At 54.5% G+C, this 23,473-nt stretch overlaps 1 protein-coding gene across 1 annotated transcript in view; it reads right to left on the minus strand.

The window, feature by feature from the left end:
* Positions 1-2,679: 2,679 nt before the first annotated feature.
* Positions 2,680-23,473, minus strand: part of JPH2 (junctophilin 2) — a 64,976-nt gene continuing 44,182 nt past the window's right edge. The window contains exons 3-6 of the mRNA XM_045981766.1: positions 9,777-9,895; positions 6,961-7,676; positions 6,090-6,184; positions 2,680-4,731 (exon numbers count right to left, since the gene is read on the minus strand). Of these exons, the coding sequence (XP_045837722.1) occupies positions 6,104-6,184; positions 6,961-7,676; positions 9,777-9,895 (916 nt within the window). The 3' untranslated portion in view covers positions 2,680-4,731; positions 6,090-6,103. The remainder of the gene's footprint in view (positions 4,732-6,089; positions 6,185-6,960; positions 7,677-9,776; positions 9,896-23,473) is intronic.

The following is a 23,473-nucleotide window of genomic DNA, read 5'->3' on the forward strand; positions in this document are numbered from 1 at the left end:
CTCCCCAACCCCGAAATGAGCCTGGGCCACAACCATTTGGCATCTCTCCCAGGTGTGCCTCCCTAAACTTCCAAGCTCCCCACCTTGTTTTATTTTTCCTCTACATCTTCTGATTCCAGTCCCTGAAATGTTGTTAGCGTAAATGGAGCTGCAAATTCAGATGACCCCAGAGTTGGGCACGCAACATAAACAAAGGAATGAAGCAGATAACAGACGACTGGGGCATGATTCATTGGAAAGTGACAGCCCTGCCAAAAAGCACTTGAATTCAGCGTGTTTTTTAAAACGCTGCGCTGGCCGAAGCAAAACCAGCCTGCTAGCCAGATGAGGCCCCTGGGCGTCGGATTTGTGCCTTCTGCGGAAGGCATGGGTAAGAGATGGGCTTTGAAGACAGAGCTGGTTTTGAATCTTAGCCTCGTATCTGCAAAACACAGTGGTGTTTCAAATCATAGAGCCGGTGTGACAAACAGGCGCAATAGTGCACGGGAAGTGTTCAGTGCGGGGCCCGGCACGTAGGAAGTGCTGAAGTTACAGGACCTGTCATTATCTTGGTGAATTGGAGGAGAGCGACAGTGATGTATTTTTTATAAAAGCAGCCTTCCTTCTCATGAGCAACGGAAGAGACCGCTCGCGTGTGGAGCCGTGGCGCCCCCCAGTGGTCACACTCGATCCCTGCAGTGCATAACTGGCCAAAGGAAATGGCTAGGAGCCCAGTTATGCCTTCGGTCAGACCACGGGTTTGAATCCAGTTCTGCCAGATGCAAGTAGGCGACAGGTCACCCGCCTCCACTCTTACCCTCCACCTCTCCACCTCCGACAATTACGATCCCATGGGGTGGCTCTGACAACTTCATGAGACAATATAGTATCGCCAGGCAGGCGAGTGATATTAACAGCCGTTAGTAAGCGCTAGCTGTGTCTCGGGCAGGATCCTAGCACAACGCCAGCTCGATGGCAGCGCGATCCTAGCACTCAGAACACCACTGGCCCCATGCGGCCAAAAACAGACGGACGTCCTGTTACTTTTTTCTTTTATTGGGTGGAGCTGAGGAGGGGTTACTCTGCCTTAGAGTCCCTGACCAAGAAAATAAACCCCCTGTGGATACCTGAAATCTCGCCAGAGCAAAGTCTTCCTTTGATTATGCATTGCTCTGTCCAGGCTTGTCTTTTACAGTGAAACTTCCCCTGGAACTTTCAAATACCCCAATGAGGATGAGTGTATCAGCTACTTGCCTCCCAGACAGGAGGGGCCCGGGGGGTACCGCGGATGGGGGACACTTTGTACTGTTGTTATCTCCTGCTGGACCCCCACTCCACACACACCCTTCACCCCACTGTTTTTCTGCCAGGAGAGGGGACTTCCTTCCTCAGGGACCAGAAGGGGATGAGGAGCCCACTGGGGGAGTCTTCCTGGGTAGGGAGCCCTGCCCTCCAGCTGCTGAGCCGTCCCCAGAGGCTGGAGGACCCAAGGCTAGGCTGGGGTACAGAGTGCAGGGCCCCCTCCCATTTCTCTCTGGAGCAGCAATACCCACAGCAGCCCCGCTCCTCCTCCCCCTGCTCAAATGCCTCCTTAAAGGATCCTGGGCTCTTTTTCCAGCAAATTGAAGTTCCTTCTGCCCAGATACCCCAACAGAGGGACCTCTGCTTGCTCCCTGAGTACATTTCCCACTGCCCTGGAAGCTTCCTGCCAAGACCCCAAGGTAGTGGTCAGTGGTCATAGGCCCCGGCAATGCCCATGGGGTGATTTCAAGTTCCCCTATGGCTCAAGACACCTTAAATGACGCCTGGACTTGGCAGAGCCAGGGCCAAACTTCCTAGAGTGGCCACTGGCCAAGACCGGACAGTCCCTGTGCGCGCCTGAGCCACCAGGGGGCGCCCGACTCTGACCTGTAGGACCTCCCTGGCTCCCTGGCTCCTACAGGGCTTGGAAATGACATTTCTTTTCTTTTTTTAATTTCCCCTTCCCATCCTCCAAATAAGCCTTCTTTTCAAACTGTCCAAGGTGATCTAATGCAGTCATCCTCTGCCCTCACCCCTCACTCCCATTTACACGCACACACACGTCTACAGACCCTCCTTCCCTCAGTGGGTTTTGTTAGAACCCTGCAGATTTAAGCAGCTCCCTCCATCTCCTCTTTCCTATCCTCACCACCTCTCCAGTGGTCCCTCCGAGCCCGTCCTTCTTCCTGGGATTTCTGGATCATTCCAGGGTTTCGAATACCCCTTTACCACCCACAATCCCCCTCATCTGGTTCTCATGGCACTGCCTGTGAAGAAAGCCGCGGGCAGGGATTCTGTTCTCCTTGGCAGAAGAGGAAACTGAGGCACAGGAGAGAATGACTGGCACACAGTGAGCCCGTGGTGGCACCAGGGAGGGAAGGGGAGTCCTGGTCCCCCACTCACTCCGGGAGCTGCCAGGGGAGGGGCGAGGTGGAGGAGCCAGGGACCCTGTCCCATGGGGCAGCGGCTGTGGGCGGATCTTCACGGAAAGTGCTTCCTCGCAAATGAGTTGGGACAAACTGCTTTCCTGCCGCTGACTTGCTGTGTGACCTCTGGCAATCTCTCCTCTCCGGGCCTCTGTAGAGAAGGAAGGTGGCCTCTAGGTCCCCCCGCCCCCAAGATGCTCTGTGACTATCTAGCTGGGACCTGGGTCGTCTCTATGCCTTTGGGGCTTCTGGGGTCCTCAACCAAAGAGCAAGAGGTACTGGGGTGCTCGGCAGCCATGATCCAAGTATCCACGTCTCCACTGTTCCTCAGCTGGGCTTCACCCCAGGAGCAGCAACGCTGCGTGGAATCCCCACCACGGCCTCAGGAGGGAGGAGGTACTGTTACATCCCCCGTTTCGAGATGGGGAAACTGAGGGTCCAAGGAGAGATAAGTGGCTGAGCCGGACAGGAGGCCAGGAAGACCCAGCCTCAAAGGGTGGGCTCTTTCTTCTACCATACGCTGCTCAGGCAAGGTTCTGGAAGACTGCTTCAGAAATTCACAGTTTGCCTTAGAAAGTCTTTGATCTGCCCCAGCCCCTCCTGCGCCCTTCAGCCGGCCCTGAGGCCGGGCCCACAGGCAGACACCACAGCCCCTCTGAAGCCCGCGAGCAGGTGCAGGTTTATTACTGTACAGACCGTAGCATCCGAAAGCCTCACCCCAAGCACCAGCTCTAACCCTAGGCCCGGCAGCTCTGGTACCCAGAGGCTTATCTCCGGCACCGGGCCAGCCCCAAACCTGGACAATGTCCTCAGAGCCGAGGCCTGGGGCCCACCAGCCCTGAGCAGTGCCCCCAGGCCAGCCCTGTCATCCCCTCGGAGTCCAGAGAAGCCCGAACGCAGGTGCAGAGCCGCGGGCTGCCTGAGGATGGGGAAACCGCAGTCCAGGATTCCAGCCCCGCCATGAGGCCCCGGCGGCCGAGCCCGAGGGGGAAAGGCGAGGCCAACCTCATCAGAAACAGACTGGAGGTTGGGGAGCTGCCCTGGGGAGGCTGGACACCAAAGCCCCAAGGACAGGAACAAGCAGGAGAGAGCATCCCCGCGGCTCTGCTTGGACGCCACTGTCCCACCTTCCCTGGGTTTGGAGGGGCCCAGACGCCCCTTCCCTTCGTTCTCCCAAGTGCAGGGGTCCACGAGCCCTCAGCCTCTACCCAGCCGCAAGCACAAGGGACCAGAGACCCAGTGTGGTACAAAACATCTGTAATGAGCTGCATGCAAATACCATCTTCTGCCAAGCAAGCCAAGGGGCTCAGTATTCAACGGACGACCCCCATCGGGGACCCCAGACTCGCTCTTCTCTCCCTGGGAAACGACTGTTGCCAAACAGCCTGTCTTCGGCACCTGCCTGAGAGCGTGCCCCAGGGAAATCTGCCCGGGCTTCCGAGGGCATCTGTGCTCATTCTCCCTTGAGGCTGCGGTGGGCCCTGGTGAGGGAAACCGACAAACCAATTCATAGGCCATCCCGCTAGCGTTCTCCTGGCGGGCCCCGGGGCTCCCGTGGGGTGGCCCTTTGGCGCTCTGGGCACACTGGAAGCCCCAGGCGATGCAGCCTCGGGCTCAGGCACTCTCAAAGACTGGGGCCATCCCAACGGCCCCTGAGCCCGGCTTCTGGCCCAGGCTCCACTGCCTTGGGTCTCCCCCTCTTCTCGTGGTCCAGAAGGGAAGTTGACTGGACTGGTGGGAGGAGACAGGAGCACTGTGTCCCGGGATACTCAAACCGAGTATGTCCATTTCCTCTACTGTCGTCCAGAACATCTGTAAGCAAGGCACAGAGTATGTGCTGCGTGGAGCCCACTCAAGGTAGGGCCTCTGCCCCGCTGGGGGCTGGCTCCCCGGCTCGCCCGCCCCAGGGATCTGTCACTCCCTCAGCAGCCAGGCGGTTAAAAGAAAGGGGGCTGGGGTGGAAGGGAAGGGGCTGGGAGTTAGTATTACTATCCTGGTTTAGTGACGTCTCCCAAAACACACACAAGCTCAGGGAAGGGGGACCCCAGCGGCGAGGGGAGAGAATGGGGGAGGATGAGGGACAGGCGCGCTCAAGAGACCAGGGCTCTTCCTTCGAGGCCGGGCACAGGGCTCCGGAGGATCCCCAGCACATTCCGTTCCTCTGGACGCCTCTGTCACCCAGCGCTGGGGCCAGGGGAGGCCTCCTTAAACAGATGTGGTGTGAAGGCCAGCTGGACCTCAGTGCCACCTGGCCTGGTAACGCAGAAAGTTGGGTCCCTCGCATCCTCGGCAGGAACTCCTGGCTCTGTAGAGAGACAGCAAGAGGCTCAGGTGAGAGAGGGAGGGAGGGAGGGAAGGAGAAAGGAAGAGGCTGGGCCAGGTCCGAGGTGGAAGTCAAGCCTCAGGCGGGATGTTCTCTGGGGCCAGGACCCACCTCTCCCAGCCCCCAGGGCAGCCTGACTCAACAGAATCAGAGTCAAGTCCCTGAGGCTCCCTGAAGCCTCTCCCAGCCTTGCTGTCCCCAGGCATGGTACACTCTTCTCACCCTCCCCCTCCTGCGGTCATCTGGTTGGCCCTTCCACCCTCGGGGCCACGAGGCGTCAGTCCTTGCAGCCATCAGGCCCAGATCCCGGTGAACCCCGGGCCCCAGCAAAGCCCAGCGCTCAGACCCAGGGCACCACCTACCAGGCTAATATTGTCACTGGCTATTCACTGGGTGACTGGACAGGGAGTCCTTCTCGTCTCCTAGGACTGAGTGGGAACCTCCAGCCCACACTAAGCTAGGACTGAGAAAAGGGGTGGAGTGGGGTCTTAAGGTTGGGGGCAGGGCAAGAGGCAGAAACTCTGTTAGCATCACCAGGCACAGGATTTGGGCTGTGAAGGCTGGTCCTGGCAGGGAAGAGATTTTCTTTCTCGTGGATACTTCACTCTGAGACCCATGAGAGCCACTTTCCTTCAGCCCAGGCCAGCCCAGCCCAGTTCCTTTTTACCGGGCCTTACCAAGCCCTCCCAGTTCCAGCACAGGGCAACTACTGACCGACAGCACGGTTTCTGGAAGGGAGGGCTGGGAGAGGACCGGAGGACGAGGGGCAGAGGGATTACGGACTGAAGTGGGCAAGAGAGAAAGGGAGGGCAGAGAGAAGAGGGCCTGCCCATCTCAGGCAAGCTCCGGTGAGACCGTGGGAGTCTGGGGAGAGGTTGTTCGGCCTCACGTCTGGACGTCTGACTCCTGCATAATGAGCTGTAAGTTACGGGTTTACTCTCATCTTCACCCCATTTCTTGGGGCAGGAGTGGGTCCCTGCTGTGTCCCTAGATCCCAGCAGAGCAGCTGCTCAGTAAACGGAGGTCAGACGAATGAATAAATGACGAATGAGTGAGTGAGGGAAGCCCCGGGGCTCACCTTACAGGCGGCAGGTGCTCTGCACATGCTGCGCGAACGAGGTCCGTGTGTGTGTGTGTGTGTGTGTGTGTGTGTGTGTGTGTGTGTGTGTTCGGGAAGGCATGATCTACCAAATCCGCAAATCCATCGTCCCTGCCTCTGCTGGGGGCCGGGCCTCAATTAGCTGCAGGACTGACGCCCAGGGGGCAACATCCTTCCCCCAACACCCTGGTGCCCTGAGCTCTCCACAGGCTCCTGCCTGGGGGGGTGGGGGGGAACGCACCTGGAAGACAAGGGTCAGGTCAGGAGGTGAACGAAGAGGATGGCCAGACCGATGTTAAGCAGGATCACCATGCAGATAAGGACAGTGTTGGGGACCTGGGAGCAGTGGAGAGAAGCTGAGTTCCGGTGGCCTCGGAAACATGCCCCACCCAAGACCCAACAAGGCTGGACAGAGGAGCAGAAACTTCTGAAAGAACCCTCCTGAGAACACCCCTCGTTTTGTTCACTGCTGTGTCCAGCACCTGGACAGCGGACCATCAGAGCTGGAAGGATTCTGGGAAATGAGTAACCAAACCATCTAGAGTCCAGAGAGGGACAAGGATGTGTCCCAAAGCACAATGGGCAGTGCTGGGCCTGGAAGCCAGAACATCCTTCCTTTCTGCTAATTCCCCCCTGGATGGCATCCATCAGTCCACACAACCTTGCCTCACTCGTGGTCCCTGCGTTTCTAGCTCCCAGCCCCCTCAATAAGCCCTACTGGGTCCTTCCTCCACTGCCAGGAAGCCCTCCCTGCTACACCTTGCCGCAGATGCTGCTGGTGCTCCGCTCAGATCGCCCTAGTTGCCCAGGTGCGCTCACTCCTCCCTAGCTGCTTAGGGCTCCCCGGCACCCTCTTCTCCAAAGCACTGCCCCCTGCTGACCTGAGCGCAGGCACAAAGGCCCGCCCCCGCCCCAAGGTGGGGGGGGGGGGGACTCGGCAGGGATTCATGCTACCACGTCCTGATGAGGCTACACTTGACAAAGCCCACTCCCTGCTGCATCCTGTGTCATTACCCTCCCCACCCCCAAATCCCTCGCACTGGAATCCCACGTGGAGCCCAAGCACCCCTGGGGGCCGGAGCTGGGACACGCCCTTCTGCCACCGGCCTCACCTCCTCCACCTCCACTTCGGCCTCGGCTGCCAGCGCCTCCTTCCGAGCCTTCTTCTTGGACCCCGCCTTGGTCAGCCCTCGGGCCTCGGTCTTGCGGGCCTTGGCCTTGGGCTCGGCTCTGGGGACAATGGGCTTGGGTTCCAGCTTGGCCGGGGACTCGGGCGGGGACTCGGGCGGGAGCTCGGGGGCCCGCGGCGGGGCGGTGGCCGGCGACTGAGGCGCGGAATCCGGCCCCGAGGCCTCCGGCTCGGGCTCGTCCTCGAAGGGCGGCGGCGCCGGCGGCGCGGTGCGCACGGCGTAGCTGTGGTAGCCCCGGTACAGCGCCACCTCGGGCTCCTGCGACGGCGCGGGCGGCGGCTGCAGCGCCTCGATGGCCATGTGCTCGGTGGGCGGCCGCGCGGGGCTGCGGCGACCCGCGCCCTCGGACGGCGTGAGCGGCCGGCTGCCCTGGGCGCCCGGCTCCCCGTTCCAGGCGCCGGGGCTCGCCAGGCGGTCCTTGGTCGCTGCCGGGCGGGGCCGCTTGGGCTGCGGGGGCGTCCCAGCCGGCGACGGGGGGCCGCCCTCTGGCCCGAGGGGCTCGTGCTCGTGCAGCTGCGGGCTCTCGCGGGAGCGCGGCGGGGGCCCCGCGGCCCCTGAGCCCCGCTCCGGGGGCTCGAGCAGGCTCTCCGAGTTCTCCAGGATCTCCTGCAGCAGCCGGCGCTTCTGATACTCGGGTCCTGCGAGGGGGAGGGGACAACCAGCGAGGCTGGCCTTGAACCCGGGTCCCACCGCCTGCCCTGGGCGAGCCCTTCAACCTCGCCCAGCCTGCTTTAGTGACTGGGCCGGCAACTTCCCACCGACAGTCTAGCGTGGGCCCCGCACTATGTCAAGCAGGTTCCAAAGAGCAGGTCACTGCTGCGGCCTTTTAACAACCCTAAGAGGTCTGTGCTATTATTGGCCTCGTGCTCACAGGGGACGAAAGGGAGGCTCAGAGACGTGACATCACTTGCCCAAAGTCACCCAGCTCAGAGCCAGGACCAGCACCCAGTCCGACTGGCTCCAGAGTTTATGCTCTTCACCGCGACACTGGTTTCCTTCCATTCCCTTACCTGAAAAATGGCCTAATCGTGCCTATTTCATAAATACTAATGGAAGGGTTAGTGGGAAAAAATGCACGAAAAATGCGGAGCTAGGGGTCCAGCTGTTGTTACCACCACCCAGGCAGCAACGGGAGGTGTCGCTCTTCCTGGGGCCAGCAGGGGGAGCGCCTTGCCAGGAGGCAACTTAGCCTCCCAGGTACACATCTGCGCTCCGTGGTCCCCCAGCTGGTCCCCTGGGGTGTCCCTGCTACAGCCAGAATAACGTTTAGATACAAGTCTGATCGTGCCACTCACCATGAAACCTTCAATGCGGAGAACAGCAGCCTCCCAGCTCCTGGGCTCCCACTACTCTACCCACGAGCCAAGTCTCTATCAGAGGCGTGGCGCGTCTTACTCAGCAGCCTCTTTCCCCACCGGTTCCTGCCTGTTCCACTCTCCAGCCTCGGAGCCTGCCACTCTGCTCCATGTCTCTGTGCCTTCGCACCTTCCTCCGGGTCTGCCCCGCCCACACAGCCCTGCGAGGGGCCGTGATTCTCACTGAGTGGTCCCAAATCAGCAGCTTCCGCACTGCCTGACCCTTGTCAGGAACGCACATTCAGGGGGGCTGTGTGGCTCAATCCGTTAATCCCCCGACTGGATATGATCTTGGGGTCCTGGGGTTGAGGCCCGAGTCAGGCTCTGTATTCAGTACAGAGTCTGCTTGTCTCTCTCCCTCTGCTCTCTGCCCTCCATCTCCTAAATAAATAATAAATAAAATATATTTTTTTTTTTAAAAGGAAAAGAAAAGCACATTCACGGACCCCACACCTACTGAATCAAAAACTCCGGGTGAGCCCAGCGGGCTGTGTCACATTTGAGACCCACTGACCTGATGAACTCTCGTTCAGCCTTCAAGATTCAGCTCAAACAGCCTTTCCTGAGGGCGGCGTTCTCTAGGGTCTCCCTGCCTGACTGGGTGAAGTGCCCCCCTGAGCTTCCAAAGCCGCTGTTCAAGCCACACAGAGCTTAGGCTGTGTGGAATGTAGTCGTGACAGTGAGACAGAACCAACAGTTCCCAAGAGCTTGCTGTAGGCGGGGCTCTGTGCTCCCCGACATGATTTGACCCACCCACCCCCCAAGAAGGTAAGTATTATTCTTACTCCCATCTTATAGATCAGAAAACTGAGGTTTACAGAGGTGAAACGACTTCACAAGGTCACCGAGCTGGTTAGCAGTGAAGTCAGGACGGGAATATACTCCCTGATCCTCACTCCCCGATTCTCCCATGATTCTCGGCTCCTCTAGATGCTGGATCCCGGAATCCCAGGTTTGTACCGCAGAGCCCAGCACGGTGCCTGACACAGAGGCAGCACTCAGGGACCGGTGGACTGAAAGTGATGAGCAGGAGCCGCAAGGCTTTTAGCCGCCTCATCCAGAGCCCTCTCCCTTCGCTAAGCTTCATCAGCTCAGCTGTCAGCCCTGTCTGCAGCAGGGAGAGGAGGCAGCCTGGGGTAGGTCCGGTCCACAACCAGGAGCCTCTGATTCCACACCCCCGCCCCCCATCTCAGCACAAGTCTCTTTGTGTCACCACATCCCATGCATTTGCCATACCCGCCCTCCCTCTCTGGTTGCTTGAACTCACAGACATTTGTGAACATACTTGGGCATCTCAGCTTTCCAGCAAGCAAACAAAAAGAAAAATGGTCCCGCCCCGGGACCTCCCCTTACCCTGTGCTGCCCATCCCTGGCTGGCCCTACCTGGCTGGTAGAAATCCGGGGCCAGCTCCCTGGCCACAGTGCGGGCAATGCTGGACTCCTGGTTGGCAGCGAGGGCAGCCTGTTCTGCTGCCTCAGCTTTGGCCTTGGCGTGGCTTGTCCTAAGGAGACAACATGGTAGAGACTCGGGATCCCTCCAGAAAACCAGACCTCTGCCCACCAAAGACACGCTGGACACAGCATTCATTCACTGGGGCTGCCAGTGAGTATGTATTGAACCCCGTGGGCCAGACTGCTGTGCACTCCGTAGACCATTCCTTCTTCCTTCTGGGCACACAGACAGACTACATTCCCCTTGCCGTCAGTGGGGTCAGGTGATCGAGTCCTGGCCAGCGCATTGTGGGAAGACACGACGTATGCGGTTTCCAGGCCTGGCCCATGAAAACTTCCTGTGCGGTCCTTACATCCTCTCCTTTCCCCCTCTTGCTGCTTGAATGGAGGGAAGGCCAGCACCCCCGAATGGGGACCTTAACGTCTTCTGTATCACAGACCCTTTGGCATCTGGTGACACTCATAGGCCCCTTCTCAGAATGATGTTTTAAAATGCATAAAATACACAGGATTACAAAGGGATGTCATTATACCGACATGCTATTACCAAAACATTAGAGGAACAAATCTGTAATAGAATGCATTTTCTTCTTCATGAACACATTGAACAAAATATCTAGCAAGTGAACTAACCACAATAATTTTAAAATACAGATTAGCAGAAAGGATATTTCAAAGATACCCACAATAGGGCTGGGCTGCCTAGCTGGCTCAGTCGGGAGAGCGTACATGAGGCTCTTGATCTTGGGGTCGTGAGTTCGAGCCCCATGTTGGGTGTGGAGATTACTTAAAAAAATAAAATCTTGGGGAACCTGGGTGGCTCAGTGGGCTAAGCCTCTGCCTTCAGCTCAGGTCATGATCTCAGGGTCCTGGGATCGAGCCCCGCATCAGGCTCTCTGCTCAGCAGGGAGCCTGCTTCCTCCTCTCTCTCTGCCTGCCTCTCTGCCTACTTGTGATCTCTCAAAGAAATAAAATAAAAATCTTTAAAATAAAATAAAATCTTCCTAAAGATATCTGCAACGATAATAATATGACATGAAAGCATGTGATTTCCATGGGTGGCAAAGTCACAGATGTCCCGAATACTACTGTGGTTTATTGCCTACCTCCATAATTGAAGCAAATACTACATTTCAGTAAGAGGTTAGTAAAAATAAGATAGTTTTTCCATCTTTTGTAGACACTGAGTGCCCTGCCCAGATCCCTTCCCTGGCACGTGCACCCACCCCCAGCTCCTGACCAGGCTGCTAATGGCTCACCGCGGTCCCAGAGAACTGCACCCAGCAGCAGCCATGTTGTTCTAGAGGCCAAACTACCCTCCCCCACCCCGACCACGCAGCCCACAACTAACGACTGATGACACCCGCCAGCCCCCCTCTTGCCCCGGGAAGAACCAGTTCTGTGGTACAAACCAGGCTCCAGAACCCCCACCATGGGGCCAGGTTAAGACCACACCCTGGTCTGGTCACTACCCTTCTCTCCAGAGAGTGTCCCCCGCAAAAATCATCTGCTCAAGAATCGCTACCTCAGGGCGCCTGGGTGGTTCAGTCAGTTAAGTGTCTGCCTTCGGCTCTGGTCATGGTCCCAGGATCCTGGGATGGAGTCCTATATTGGGCTTCCTGCTCAGCGTGGAATCTGCTTCTCCCTCTCCCTCTGCTGCTCCCCCTGCTGTTGCTCTCTCTCACTCACTCTCTCTCTCTCAAACAAATAAACAAAATCTAAAAAAAAAAAAAAAAATCCCCTCCTCAGGCTCAGCTTCTAGGGAGTCTAATCTAAGACAGCATCCAAGTTCACAGACTCTGAATTCCGCACCCCATTAAGAAACACCGTGGAAGGAGACAAACCATAAATGACTCTTAATCTCACAAAACAAACTGGGGGTTGCTGGGGGGAGGTGGGATTGGGAGAGGGGGAGCGGGCTATGGACATTGGGGAGGGGAGGCGAACCATAAGAGACTATGGACTCTGAAAAACAACCTGAGGGTTTTGAAGGGTCCGGGGTGGGAGGTTGGGGGAACAGGTGGTGGGTGATGGGGAGGGCACGTTTTGCATGGAGCACTGGGTGTTGTGCAAAAAGAATGAATACTGTTACGCTGAAAAAATTAAAAAAAAAAAAAAAAAAAAAGAAACACCGTGGAAGGAACCTAGATCCAGAAATGATTGTTGCATAGTGCAGAGTTCCACGCTGGAATGGGGAACATTCAGGTATTACACTTAAATATTCCACGTGGATCATTTAAGCAAACCGTACGTGTCTGAGTGATAAGCACCTGAGATTTGGGAGACGTGTGTTTCAGTTGTTAGTCTAGCCAGCAGCACCTGCTGAAACAGTAACAGGCCGGTGAGGATGGGCCAGGCACAGTTCTACAGGAATTAGGCAGTTTATCTCCTGCAGTCATCATCCCGCCTTAGGAAAGCTGATGCTGTTACCATTTTCCACAATTTGCAGGAAAGAAAACTGAGGCACAGAGAGGTGAAGTAATTTTCCCTGGGTCTCAAGGTCCTTAACTACAGGAGCTGGGATTTTGAACTCAGGCAAGATGACTCCAGAGCTTGTGAGCTTGAACATGACTTTGGAAATGTACCACACCTGCCAGGAGCTGAGGACAGAGACTCCCGTGGGTAAGACAAGCCCCGTCCCTATCCTCAGTGAGGGAGGAAGAAGGCAAACGAACAACAGAACGTCTTTAAGAAAAGGTCGTTGAATAAAAGGTCTTTGATTGCAATTGTGAGATGTGCCATCGAGGAAGAGTGCAGAAGGCAGTGGTCTCGTAGAGTAGGATGACAATAGAGGTCGGTGGCAGGGTGGGGTCAGGGAAGGTTTCTTTGAGAATTGACAGTTAAGTTGACATGAAGACAAACGGAAGTTAGATCCATAATAGTAGAGGAGGGGACAGCAAGGCAGGTGGAGGAAAGAGAGCAAGGGTTTGATGCCTTTGGTGGAAGTAAAAGGTCAACATAGTGTCCACACCGCAGATGAGTCAGTTCCTTGGGGACTTGACCTGTGTCTTTGTACCTGTCTCCAGTAACAGCGCTGGGCCTGAAATAAGGGAGAGAGCTTTCATGAAGCTCCTTCCATGTGAGAGGTCCTTTGCCTACGTTATCCCCTCCAAGCCTCAGAACAGTCTGGGCGGTGGCTCTTCCTGTTCGGCCTTCACACAGGGGGAAACTGAGGCTCAGAGGGGTATCTCCTCAAGGATGGAAAATGAGTCAACACTCAAAAGCATTTACTACGTGCCACATGCCACAGGCTTTACGGAAATTAACTCATTTGACACACCATCCCCCAAAAGCGCTGGGGAGCAGACGTTAGTACCAGCATCCCTCTCTACAGAGGGGAAATGCAGGGCGCGCAGCTTTAAGGAACTAACACAAACTTACACAGCCAGCAAGTGGCAGAGCAAGATTTCAGACCAAGGCCTCCTGGGCCTAGAGTCTGTGCCTTGAGCCACAGGCTGTCCCTTCAATAATGAGCAGTGGAGGAAGGACCCAGAACTGTCTGATCTCCAGGCCCTGCCCTCTACGATGCCACCTTGCCACAGTAATGTTTACGGAAGGAAAGAAGACACAAACGCGGGGCGCCTGGCTGGCTCAGCCATAGAGCATTTGACTCTTGATCTCGGGGTCGTGAGTTCAAGCCCCACACTGGGTGTAGAGTTTACTTCCAAGAGAAAAAATATGTAAGTGAGCGCATGCCCGCCCCCGGGTATAAGCAGAAGGGGCAGCACAGGGATGCGTCCAGAGCCCAGCTCCGGATTCCAACTTCGGCTCTGCCAAGGCTGGCGCTAGGGTAGGTCAGTGATGCATTCACCTCAGGCTCAAAAGTTAGGAGGATGCGAAAATTAGTAAGCAAGGTAAAACAATATGTTAAAGCACTATTTCTAGAAGTCAAAAATAATGCCAAAAAATCCTTACTGAACAAACGAGGAACAAAATTTAAGTAAAGACTGGATCAGACCCTGTGCTTTTGCGTGGCCTTGGTCACGTCACCCTAGTCCCAACCCCATGGTGCCTCTAGGACCGTGGGTGAGTGGCCCCGCCTCCCTGGGCCCCAGTTTCTTCATCTGTACAACGGAGATCGTAATTCTCCCCTCTTGGAGAGGTGGTGAAAACTGATGAGTTAAGAGGCAGCATATGGAAGGGTTTAGGCCAGGACGGGCCTGAGTGTCGGTGGTGGTGTCGGTGGTGGGGGAGATGGTGACGGAGGAGGTGATGGTGGAGGAGGTGATGGTGCAGGAGGTGATGGTGCAGGAGGTGATGGTGGTGGTGCAGGAGGTGATGGTGCAGGAGGTGATGGTGGTGGTGCAGGAGGTGATGGTGCAGGAGGTGATGGTGCAGGAGGTGATGGTGGTGGTGCAGGAGGTGATGGTGCAGGAGGTGAAGGTGATGGTGGAGGTGATGGTGCAGGACGTGATGGTGGTGGTGACGGAGGAGGTGATGGTGGAGGAGGTGATGGTGCAGGAGGTGATGGTGATGGTGCAGGAGGTGATGGTGCAGGAGGTGATGGTGATGGTGCAGGAGGTGATGGTGCAGGAGGTGATGGTGCAGGAGGTGAAGGTGATGGTGGAGGTGATGGTGCAGGACGTGATGGTGGTGGTGACGGAGGAGGTGATGGTGCAGGAGGTGATGGTGCAGGAGGTGATGGTGCAGGAGGTGATGGTGATGGTGCAGGAGGCGATGGTGCAGGACGTGATGGTGGTGGTGACGGAGGAGGTGACGGCAGAGATGGCGGTGGTGAAGGAGAGAAGGAGAAGGAGGACGATGAGGCTTATGACACCACGACAGAGTGTGGTACGTGCATATCCCCGGGTTCCTATTTGCCTATACACACAGGCGTGCGATTCAAAGTCCTACACTTTCCAGAAACGCTTCCCTGGAAACCTGAAACCCCAGGTCAGGCGGAGGAGGGAAAGAGCCGGGCAAACCTTCAAAGGGAGAAAATGTCCTTTTTTGGTAACACAAGCTGGATGGTGCTTGCTTGTTTCTTGGCGCCCTGGGAAGCCGTGTTGCAGGACTGGACTCTTCCTAAGGCCGGAGCGGCAGCCTGCACGCAGAGCCCCAGAAGACCCAGAGAGGTCAGCTGTGGACCTCCCGTCCAGAGCAGCCAAAACAGGGGTGGAGAAAGGGGAGGCCACACAGCCCACGGCAATGAGGGCTGCTGTGTTCAAAGGAAGCCCACCTCCCTTCCCCGTGTCCATCCATCTGGCCGATGGAACCCCTTATCAACCCTCCCCCAGGTCTCTGGTCTCAGGAATGACCCCCAGCCTTCAAGCCAGGCACCCCCGTGTCCTCCCGCACCCTCCTCCTCGTCTCCCTGCTGCAGCCAAGGCCATGACTCACCAGGTCCCTTCTCCTACTCCTGCTATAGCTCCGGCATCGGCAGCCTCTCCCTCCTTCCGTCACTGCTCCTCCAAGCCCCGACACGCTCCCTACAACTGATCGCAGTGGCACCAGGGCTGGCTTAATCCACTTGTCCAGCGGCCTCAACTCTTGCTTAAAATCTTTGCAAGGCTTCCTACCATGTTCACAATAAAGCCCAGGGCACTTGACACAGACTTCCAGGCTCTCCGGAGCCTCTCAGGGCATCCTGGGTATATCACCAGTGGCCTTCAGGGCGCAGCCCAGGGCAGCTCACAGGGCGGGGGGAGGGGGGCGCTACTGTTGCCCACAGGCTCTTGTAGGCCGGGGCCACTCACAGTGCGGCCCATCACCCTCCTGGTCCCTTCCTCACCTGGGAGCTTGTCAGAAATGCTGGTTCTCAGGCTCCACCCCAGACCTGAGTCAGAGCCTCAGGGGGAGGAGTCCAGGAATCTGTGTGTTACACTCCTGCTGGGCAGCTCCCAGCCTGCTCGACTCCCCAAAGAGCTTCGAGTGTTTCTCCTCAAGCATCAGGATCCCCCTCTGAGTCCTGCTAGGGAAATGCCGGACCCATTTCTTCTCCTCTGACCACTCCCTGGGTCTGGGCTGAGGCCGCGGGGGGTGGGGGGTGTAGGGTCTCCGGGGATGGCTCTGATCTGCGGGATAGGAAAGCAGCAGAAACTGGGGCAATGGGAGGGGCACGGAGCAGTCCCTCTTCTCGATTTCACTCGTCAGCAGGGTTAAAAATAAGGCTGGTGGTTCTGGGATAGGGGCAGGGCAATAACCCGACAGAACCACTCCAAGAGCGTCCCCCTACCCCAGCCTCTTTCCCCCGCCCCCAGGCCCCTAACTGCTCCTTCCAGTCGGCCGGCTGTGCTGCCCAATCCCCTCCACCAGGCATCCATGGCTTCGCGGGCCAAAGGGGGTACCTGCTGGACTTACGGCTGACTCCATGCCTTCACTCAGGCTGTTCCCCGACCTGAAGCACTCCTGCCCCTCTGTCCGCCCTCCCAGTCTTAAAGGGCCACCTCAAGACCCAATTCTACATAGTGGTTCATTCATTCCGTACAACTTTGTGGAGTGCCTACTGTGTGCTAGGCACTGTTCTGAGGACTGTGGATACCACAGCAAACCAAGCAACCCAAACCCCCTCGCAGAGCTCAGGTTCTAGTGCAAGGGGTCGGCAAACTGCAGCCAATAGGCCCCCCGAGCCCACCGCTGGTGGCTGTACTGTCGGTGAGCTAGGACTAGTTTATATACTTTTGAATGGTTGAAATTGAAAAAAAAAACGAGTAATATTTTCTGACACATGAAAATTACATGGAATTCACAGTTCAGTGTCCATATAAAGTTTTATTGGAACACAGTCACACCCACTTGTTGACACACTGTCTACAGTGAATTAGTTGCCACATAGACTGTGTGGCCGGCAAGGCCAAAGATATTTACCATCTGGTCTTTTACAGAAACAGCTCACTGATGCCTGTTTTAATACATTCACTCAGTAACTGTCTCTTCTACTACTACGAACAATATTAATCTGTTCTTTGTTGAGTTCTTTGTGCCCAGCTCTGTATCACCTTAACACAAATGACCTCAGAGAGGTGGAGTTCCTCTTTCAAGGTCACACAGCTAGAAAAGTGAATCAGTCCAAGCTCTTACCCATTACACAAAGGTCTCACCCTCCTCCCACTGACTCTGGGCTAAGTCCTCCATGGGCTGGGACCAGGGATGGGGATAAATGGGACCCAGTAGTCACCTGAGGAGCTCACAGCCTAATGCAGCCCTGCCAAGTCCACCACACAACACCCCTGACAACCAGTGACTGAACAGGGGCACAGAGCACAGTCTCTAAATCATTCAGGAGAATGTCTAAGAGGGGGAGACTCCAGCCAGGTAGCTGGGATGTGGGGCCCTACCTCTGCCCCTACTCCCTTTGGCAAGTCTGAGCTCCCTGAACCCCGACCTCCTCATCTGTAAAATGGGGCTAATAACAGCAGCGACCGGAGCGATGGTGTAATGAATGACCAGTCATCTGGCCCCTGGAGCGGTGGTCAGGACACAGGAAGTCCACAAAGTGCTTGTTAATAAAATAAATAAGCATGTTTTTTAGGAGAGGACTAAAAATCCCAAATGGACCACATGCCGCTGATTTGTTAAATAAAGATTAAAATGATTTTTTCATTTGGCGGATAACAGGAGTCCCCAGCTCAAACCTCTGCCAGCCTCTCTGGAGGTCGCAGAGGAGGCCGACAGGGACAATGCTGCCCAGTGTCTTCCTGCGGTGGGGAATGCTTCGGATGCCGCTGCCCTGCCCTCTCCCAAAATAGCCCCTCGCCCACAGCTCTGGCCGGCCGTGGTCATTTCCTCCAGAACAATCATGGTCAGGGTCATCACAAGCAGGAACCACAGCTGGGGATGCAGACACCCACCTGGATAGCTCCCTGGAAGAAAGCCCCCTGCCCACCAAGGACATAGGCAAAGGCACAGTCAGGGAGTCCTGACTGATGGGGGAACTTCCTCTTGACCCCAACCCACCCGCAGGACTTCATTTGGCAAGTGGGCCTAAGCCCCTCCTGGGAAGCTCCTCCCCAGAGGGGTTAAGGGTAGACACTCAAGTACAAATAAGAGATGCATCACATTCGAGGTATCTACCCTTGACTCACTGGTCTCAGTTTCCTCAACTGTGAAATGGGGATGCTAATACTTCACTATGCTACTGAGAGTCTGAAATGAGCATTTAACAAATACTGGCTTTCATTATCATGGTTTTTGTTACTATTGTAACAATGCTTACCAGCAATTCTCTTCAGAATTCTATGGGCCACCCACAAGTTGGGATATAAATATGCGTTCTGAACCCTGTTTCAAGGTCCACCCATGTTATAGCACGGGCCCGTCCTTCATTCCTTCCTACTGCTGGAGAGACTCCGCCATGTGCATAAAGCAGACTGAGCTCACCTGTTCTAGCGTTTGCGTTGTTTCCACCACTTGGTTGCTATGGGCATTTGTGCACAACTTTTTGTGTGGTTCTATGTTTTCATTTCTCTTGGGTACAAAATTAGGAGTAGAATTTCTGGGTCATATAACTCCGTGTTCCAGGTGAGGAACTGCCAGGCTCGTACCAAAGTGCTTGCACCATCTGACGTCCTCCCCGTAACATATGAGGGCTCCTGTTTCCCCCCATCTCTGCTAACACTTGCTAGATCCAGCTTTTCAATTTTATCCATAGGGTCGTTTGTGAGGTGCCATCCCAGTGTGGTTTTGGTTTGCATTTCCAGGACGGCTAAGGATTCTGAGCATCGGTTCGTGGGCTTCATGGCCACTGGTATATCTTTCGAGGGGAAATGTCTATTTGGATCCTTTGCCTTTTTTAAATTGGGCTTTTGTCTTTTTTATTATTGAGTTGTAAAAGTTCTTTATATATTCTAGATATAAGTCGTTTATCAGATATATTATTGCCAATCACGTATTGCAAGAATTTTTCTATCCTCTGGGTTGTCTTTTCACTTTCTTGATAGTGCCCTTTGAAGTATAATGGTCTTTAATGATGTCCAGAGTATCTGGTTTTCTTTTTTCTTTTGTTGCTTATGCTTTTGGTGTCAGATCCAAGAAGGCTTTGCCTGACCTATGGTCACAAAGGTTCACTCCTGTATTTTCCTCTAAGAGTTTTCTAGTTTTAGTACCTGCGTGGAGATCTGTAAGTGTTGCTTCTAATAAGAAGAGAATGAGAACTAACCTAAGGGTTCACGCTGCCGTGAGGTGGGCTCTACCACCGTTGTACAAATGAGAAGACTGAGCCATGTGCCCATTACTTAAGTCACGTGCCCATTACTATTATAATGAACGGGGAGCCAGACATGGGGGGAGGGAGACTCTGGTAAGAGGAGAGGAGATGAAAGGTCCTGAGATGAGAAGAGAGACTACAGAGCAGCAGTAAAGTCCACCTGATGGGTCGCAAGTTCATAATCTGTCTTTGGTTATTTTATAGTACATGTTATAAAATACAGAGTATAAAATGATATGGCTTCATTGTAGAAAAGTTTTGAGAATAAGCAGTTTTCATTTTTTAAAAAGAAAAAAAAATGCTACTAATGTTTTGGTATTTTGAGGGGGTAAGGAGCACAGTTGTGTGACCACGGGCGACTAAACGAGTTCTCTGTGCTTTGATTTTTCCCTCTGTAAAATGGGGGCAGGAATAGCCCCGCCCTCACTGGGCGGCTGGGATGACAGTGACTTGCTGTAGTAAAACATTTGGAACAGGACGTGGCAGATAGCAGGCTCTATGCAAGAGCTTGAAAAATTCCGATAAGGTGGTTTTGTACCAACGGTGGTTTGGGGCTGTACCACCTCCTCAGGCCCTAGAGAACCTCCCCACCTTGGAAACCCAGCCTGAAATCCCCAGGCCATGGACATGACCTCTCCCAGATCACTTTTTATAGTGACCTTTCTCCCCTTCTTAAAGAGGCTCCAGCCCTGCTGGCAAGTCTCCTCCACCTGTGAGCAGGGGTGCGCCCCCCCCCTGCCCCGCCCCGGCCAAAAAGTCAGAGGCAAAGTAGTAAGAGCCACAGTTTACTGAGTGCTAACTATGTGCCGGACACTTGACCTATGTGTTTGGCTGAATAATGGCCCCAAAGATATCCCTGTCCTATTCCCTGGAACCTGTGAACGTGACCTTATATGGCCAAAGCAGTTTGGCAGATGTGATTAAGGATCTTGAGATGCGGGGATTGCGCTGGATTATGCGATCACGCATGTCCTTATAAGAGGAGGCAGAGGGAGACGGGCGGGCAGGAGAGGAGAAGGCGAGGTGATGACAGGAGAAGAGACTGGCTGGCGAGGGTGTGATGTGAAAACAGACGAGGGGCGGGGGTGGCCACTAAAGACCGACAAGTCAGGGAATGGGATTCACCCCTGGAGCTTCCAGGAGGAAAGAACCAGCCCGCTGACCTTGGCTGTGGTGTGGTGAGACTGATCACAGACTTCCGACCTCCAGAAGCATACAAGAATAAATCCATGCTGTCTTAGGGCCCCACGTTTGTGGAGGTTTGTTATGGCAGCAACTAGAAACTAAAACAACTTGTGTGATCTCGTGTCATCCTCAAGACAACTCACTTTACGGGGGAAGAAACGCAGGCTCGGGAAATCATTTGCCCGAGGCTCATAGCTGGTGGCTGCCAGAGCCAGCTGGAACATGCCTCCAGGGCTTCCTGGCAGCAATGTCTTTGCTGACCCACACATGCCCGATGCTGCCTCAGTTCAAGCCCCCCTTCCAGAAGGGCCCAGCGGCCGCCACCCAGCTTGTTCCCACAGGGACGGTGTGAAGCCCTGCCCGTCTCAGAGAGCCCAGGGCTAGCGGTTACCGACACTGATAACCCTACTTCCCCAACGACAGGCTGGAAACTGCCCGGCTGACTATATGTGACTGAGATCTGGCTGCACTTCGGTGACAAGTGACATGACAGGGCAGGGACCTCAGGCCTTGCTCTGCTTCCCCACACAGGACTGGGTCCTGCAGTCCCACCCAGAGCCTGGCTGCCAGCTGGGCGGCCTCTCCGCGTGAGTTGGCAGAGACCTTCAAAACAGCACAGACAAGTTTCCTTTTTAAAAAGTTTATACCAGGTTTGGAAATCAAGTTTTAGAAACTGTGAAAATACTAACATGAAAGCAACAGCACCATGACTCTACGAGCTTCTGCGTGCACAAGCCGTCTCCATCGGGGCTCTGAACACAAGAAACACTGCATGTTGAGGGACAGGGCTCAAGTGGAAGCTGAAGCCACCCCAGCTGGGCTTGAGTCCCCGGGTCATACCCTAGGCTGCGTGGCCAGGGAAAATCGCTTTGCTTCTCTGCGGACAGATCCATCTGCTCTGAACAATGAGGCCGATTTCCCAGGTGGCCGCTGGTGTCCACAGCCCGGTGCCATCCCCTCCCCTGGTGCTGGGCTGAACTTAGGCTTCAAATACAAGAACACAGGAAAGGTGATGGCATATCATTTCCATGCTTTGCTTATCGAAGACAGTGACATCTCTCTTGCTAGCAGCTTCTCCTGCTGGCTTTGTTGGGGAGGTCCATCCACACAGCAAGGATCTGAGGGCAGCCTCCAGCCAATGGTAATGAAGAACCAAGGCCCTCAGTCCAAAGGCCCCCAAGAACAGATCTGTCGGTGGTACTGTGATTTAGAAGAAATACAGCTGCCCTTGAACAACACAGAGGTTTGGTGCCAATCCCCCTCATGGTCAAAAAATCCAAGTATAACTCCCGATTCCCCACAAACTTAACTGTGAACAGCCTGTGTTGATTGGAAGCCTTACTGATAACATAAAGAGTGGATCAACATCTGTTCTGTATATGCTCTATATACTGGGTTCTTATAAGAAAGTAAGCTAGAGGAAAGGAAATGGTATTAAAATTGTAAGGAAAAGGGCGCCTGGGTGGCTCAGTGGTTTAAGCCGCTGCCTTCGGCTCAGGTCATGATCTCAGGGTCCTGGGATCGAGTCCCGCATCAGGCTCTCTGCTCGGCGGGGAGCCTGCTTCCCTCTCACTCTCTCTGCCTGCCTCTCTGCCTACTTGTGATCTCTCTCTGTCAAATAAATAAATAAAATCTTTAAAATAAATTGTAAGGAAAAGAAAATACACTTACAGTACAGTACTGTATCTATTGAAAAAAGTCCTTTTCAGTGGATCCATGCCGTTCAAACCCGTGTTAATCAGGGGTCGGCTGTACGTATTTGGTCATTCAGATGACCAAAATATATGTCTCATGTATACTAGGTCTTTGTCCATGTTTCCTGTCTCACAGTTTCTGAAACGCTTGGAATTCGCTGAGTGCCAAGAGCCATGGGAGCATTTTTTGTTACAATGTCTGGTCTCTTGTCCCCAGTTTCTGAAATCACTTCAGAGCCATAAAAACGAAATGGGTGCCTTGATATCCATAACAAACCCCTTTCCAACACAACTGAGTTTATGATAATGAGGCGACTTTGGGAAAACTTCTAAGGATGGAGGCTGGATGCCAGGGGAACCGACCAAGAAGGGAAGACTGGAACTCTCAGTCCCCACCCCATGATTTCAGGGGAAGGAAGAGGGGCTGGAGGTTGAATCGGTCACCAATGGCCGATGATTTAATCCGTCATGCTGATATGATGAAGCCTCCATAAAAATCCAAAAGGACAGTGTTCGTAGAGCTTCCGGGTTGGTGAACAGGTGAAGATCCAGGAAAAGCATCACACTCAGAGAGGGCACAGACGCTGTGCACCCTTCATCCTATCGTGCCCTCCACAGTTCTTCCATCTGGCTGCTTCTGAGTTAGATCCTTTATAATCAACTAATCATCTAGTAGGAAGTAAATGACTTCTCTGAGTCCTGTGAGACACTCTAGCAAATTAATTGAACTCAGAGGGAGCTTGCTGGGACCTCCTCTCTACAGCTGGTCGGTCAGGAGCCCAGGCAACATCCTGGACTTGCAAATGGCATGGGGGGACCGTCTTGCTGGACTGAACCCCTAATTTATGGGATCTGATGCTATCTCACAGGAGATAATGTCCGAATTGAGTTGACTTTTCAGACCTCCAGCTGGTGCTGGTGAACTCCTTGGAGCCTTGGGGGAGGGCCACAACCCCTCTCCCCCGCCACATGTTGAAATTTCGGGGAGACCCCTTACTACCCCCTAGGGTTGCTATGAGAACTCAAGGAGTTCATGTACAGAGCAGCGGCCCACACAGTGAGCACTAGAGGAGTGTTTCTGTATGTTCGCAATTATCATTTCAAATTGCTCCATGTTTTCCTTTAGAAATTTCGCATCTACATTTTTTTCTATGCCAGTGATCTCTCTTCTGGGCATCTGGCCAACAGACAGGCTCCAAATGACACGTGTTCAGAGGCATTTATGGCAATGCAGTTTGTAATCGCAGAAGCCTGGACACAACCCCAAAGCTAGCAGTGGGGAACTGGTCCACCCAGTTATACTATGGCGGCCGTCTGAAGGACTTGATGCCGCCAGTACTAAGAATGAGCTAGGCCTTTAGAACAGAGTGAATCCTGAGACGTCAAGTTAAAGAGCAAGGCATAAATTACTGGATATCGTATGCAACACTTGTGTAGACAAACAAGTGCATTTGCTCCTCTGTATGTGGGCTATTTCTGGAAGGATAGGATGAAATTGGTAATACAGGCTGCCTACTGGGATGGAAACTAGATGCCGGGGGAGGAGGTGGAAGGGAGGGAGACATGCACACCCTCCTCTAGCTGTATGCCCCATCTCGTCCCCC

Source organism: Meles meles, chromosome 16, assembly GCF_922984935.1.
Source record: "Meles meles chromosome 16, mMelMel3.1 paternal haplotype, whole genome shotgun sequence".
NCBI lineage: Eukaryota > Metazoa > Chordata > Mammalia > Carnivora > Mustelidae > Meles > Meles meles.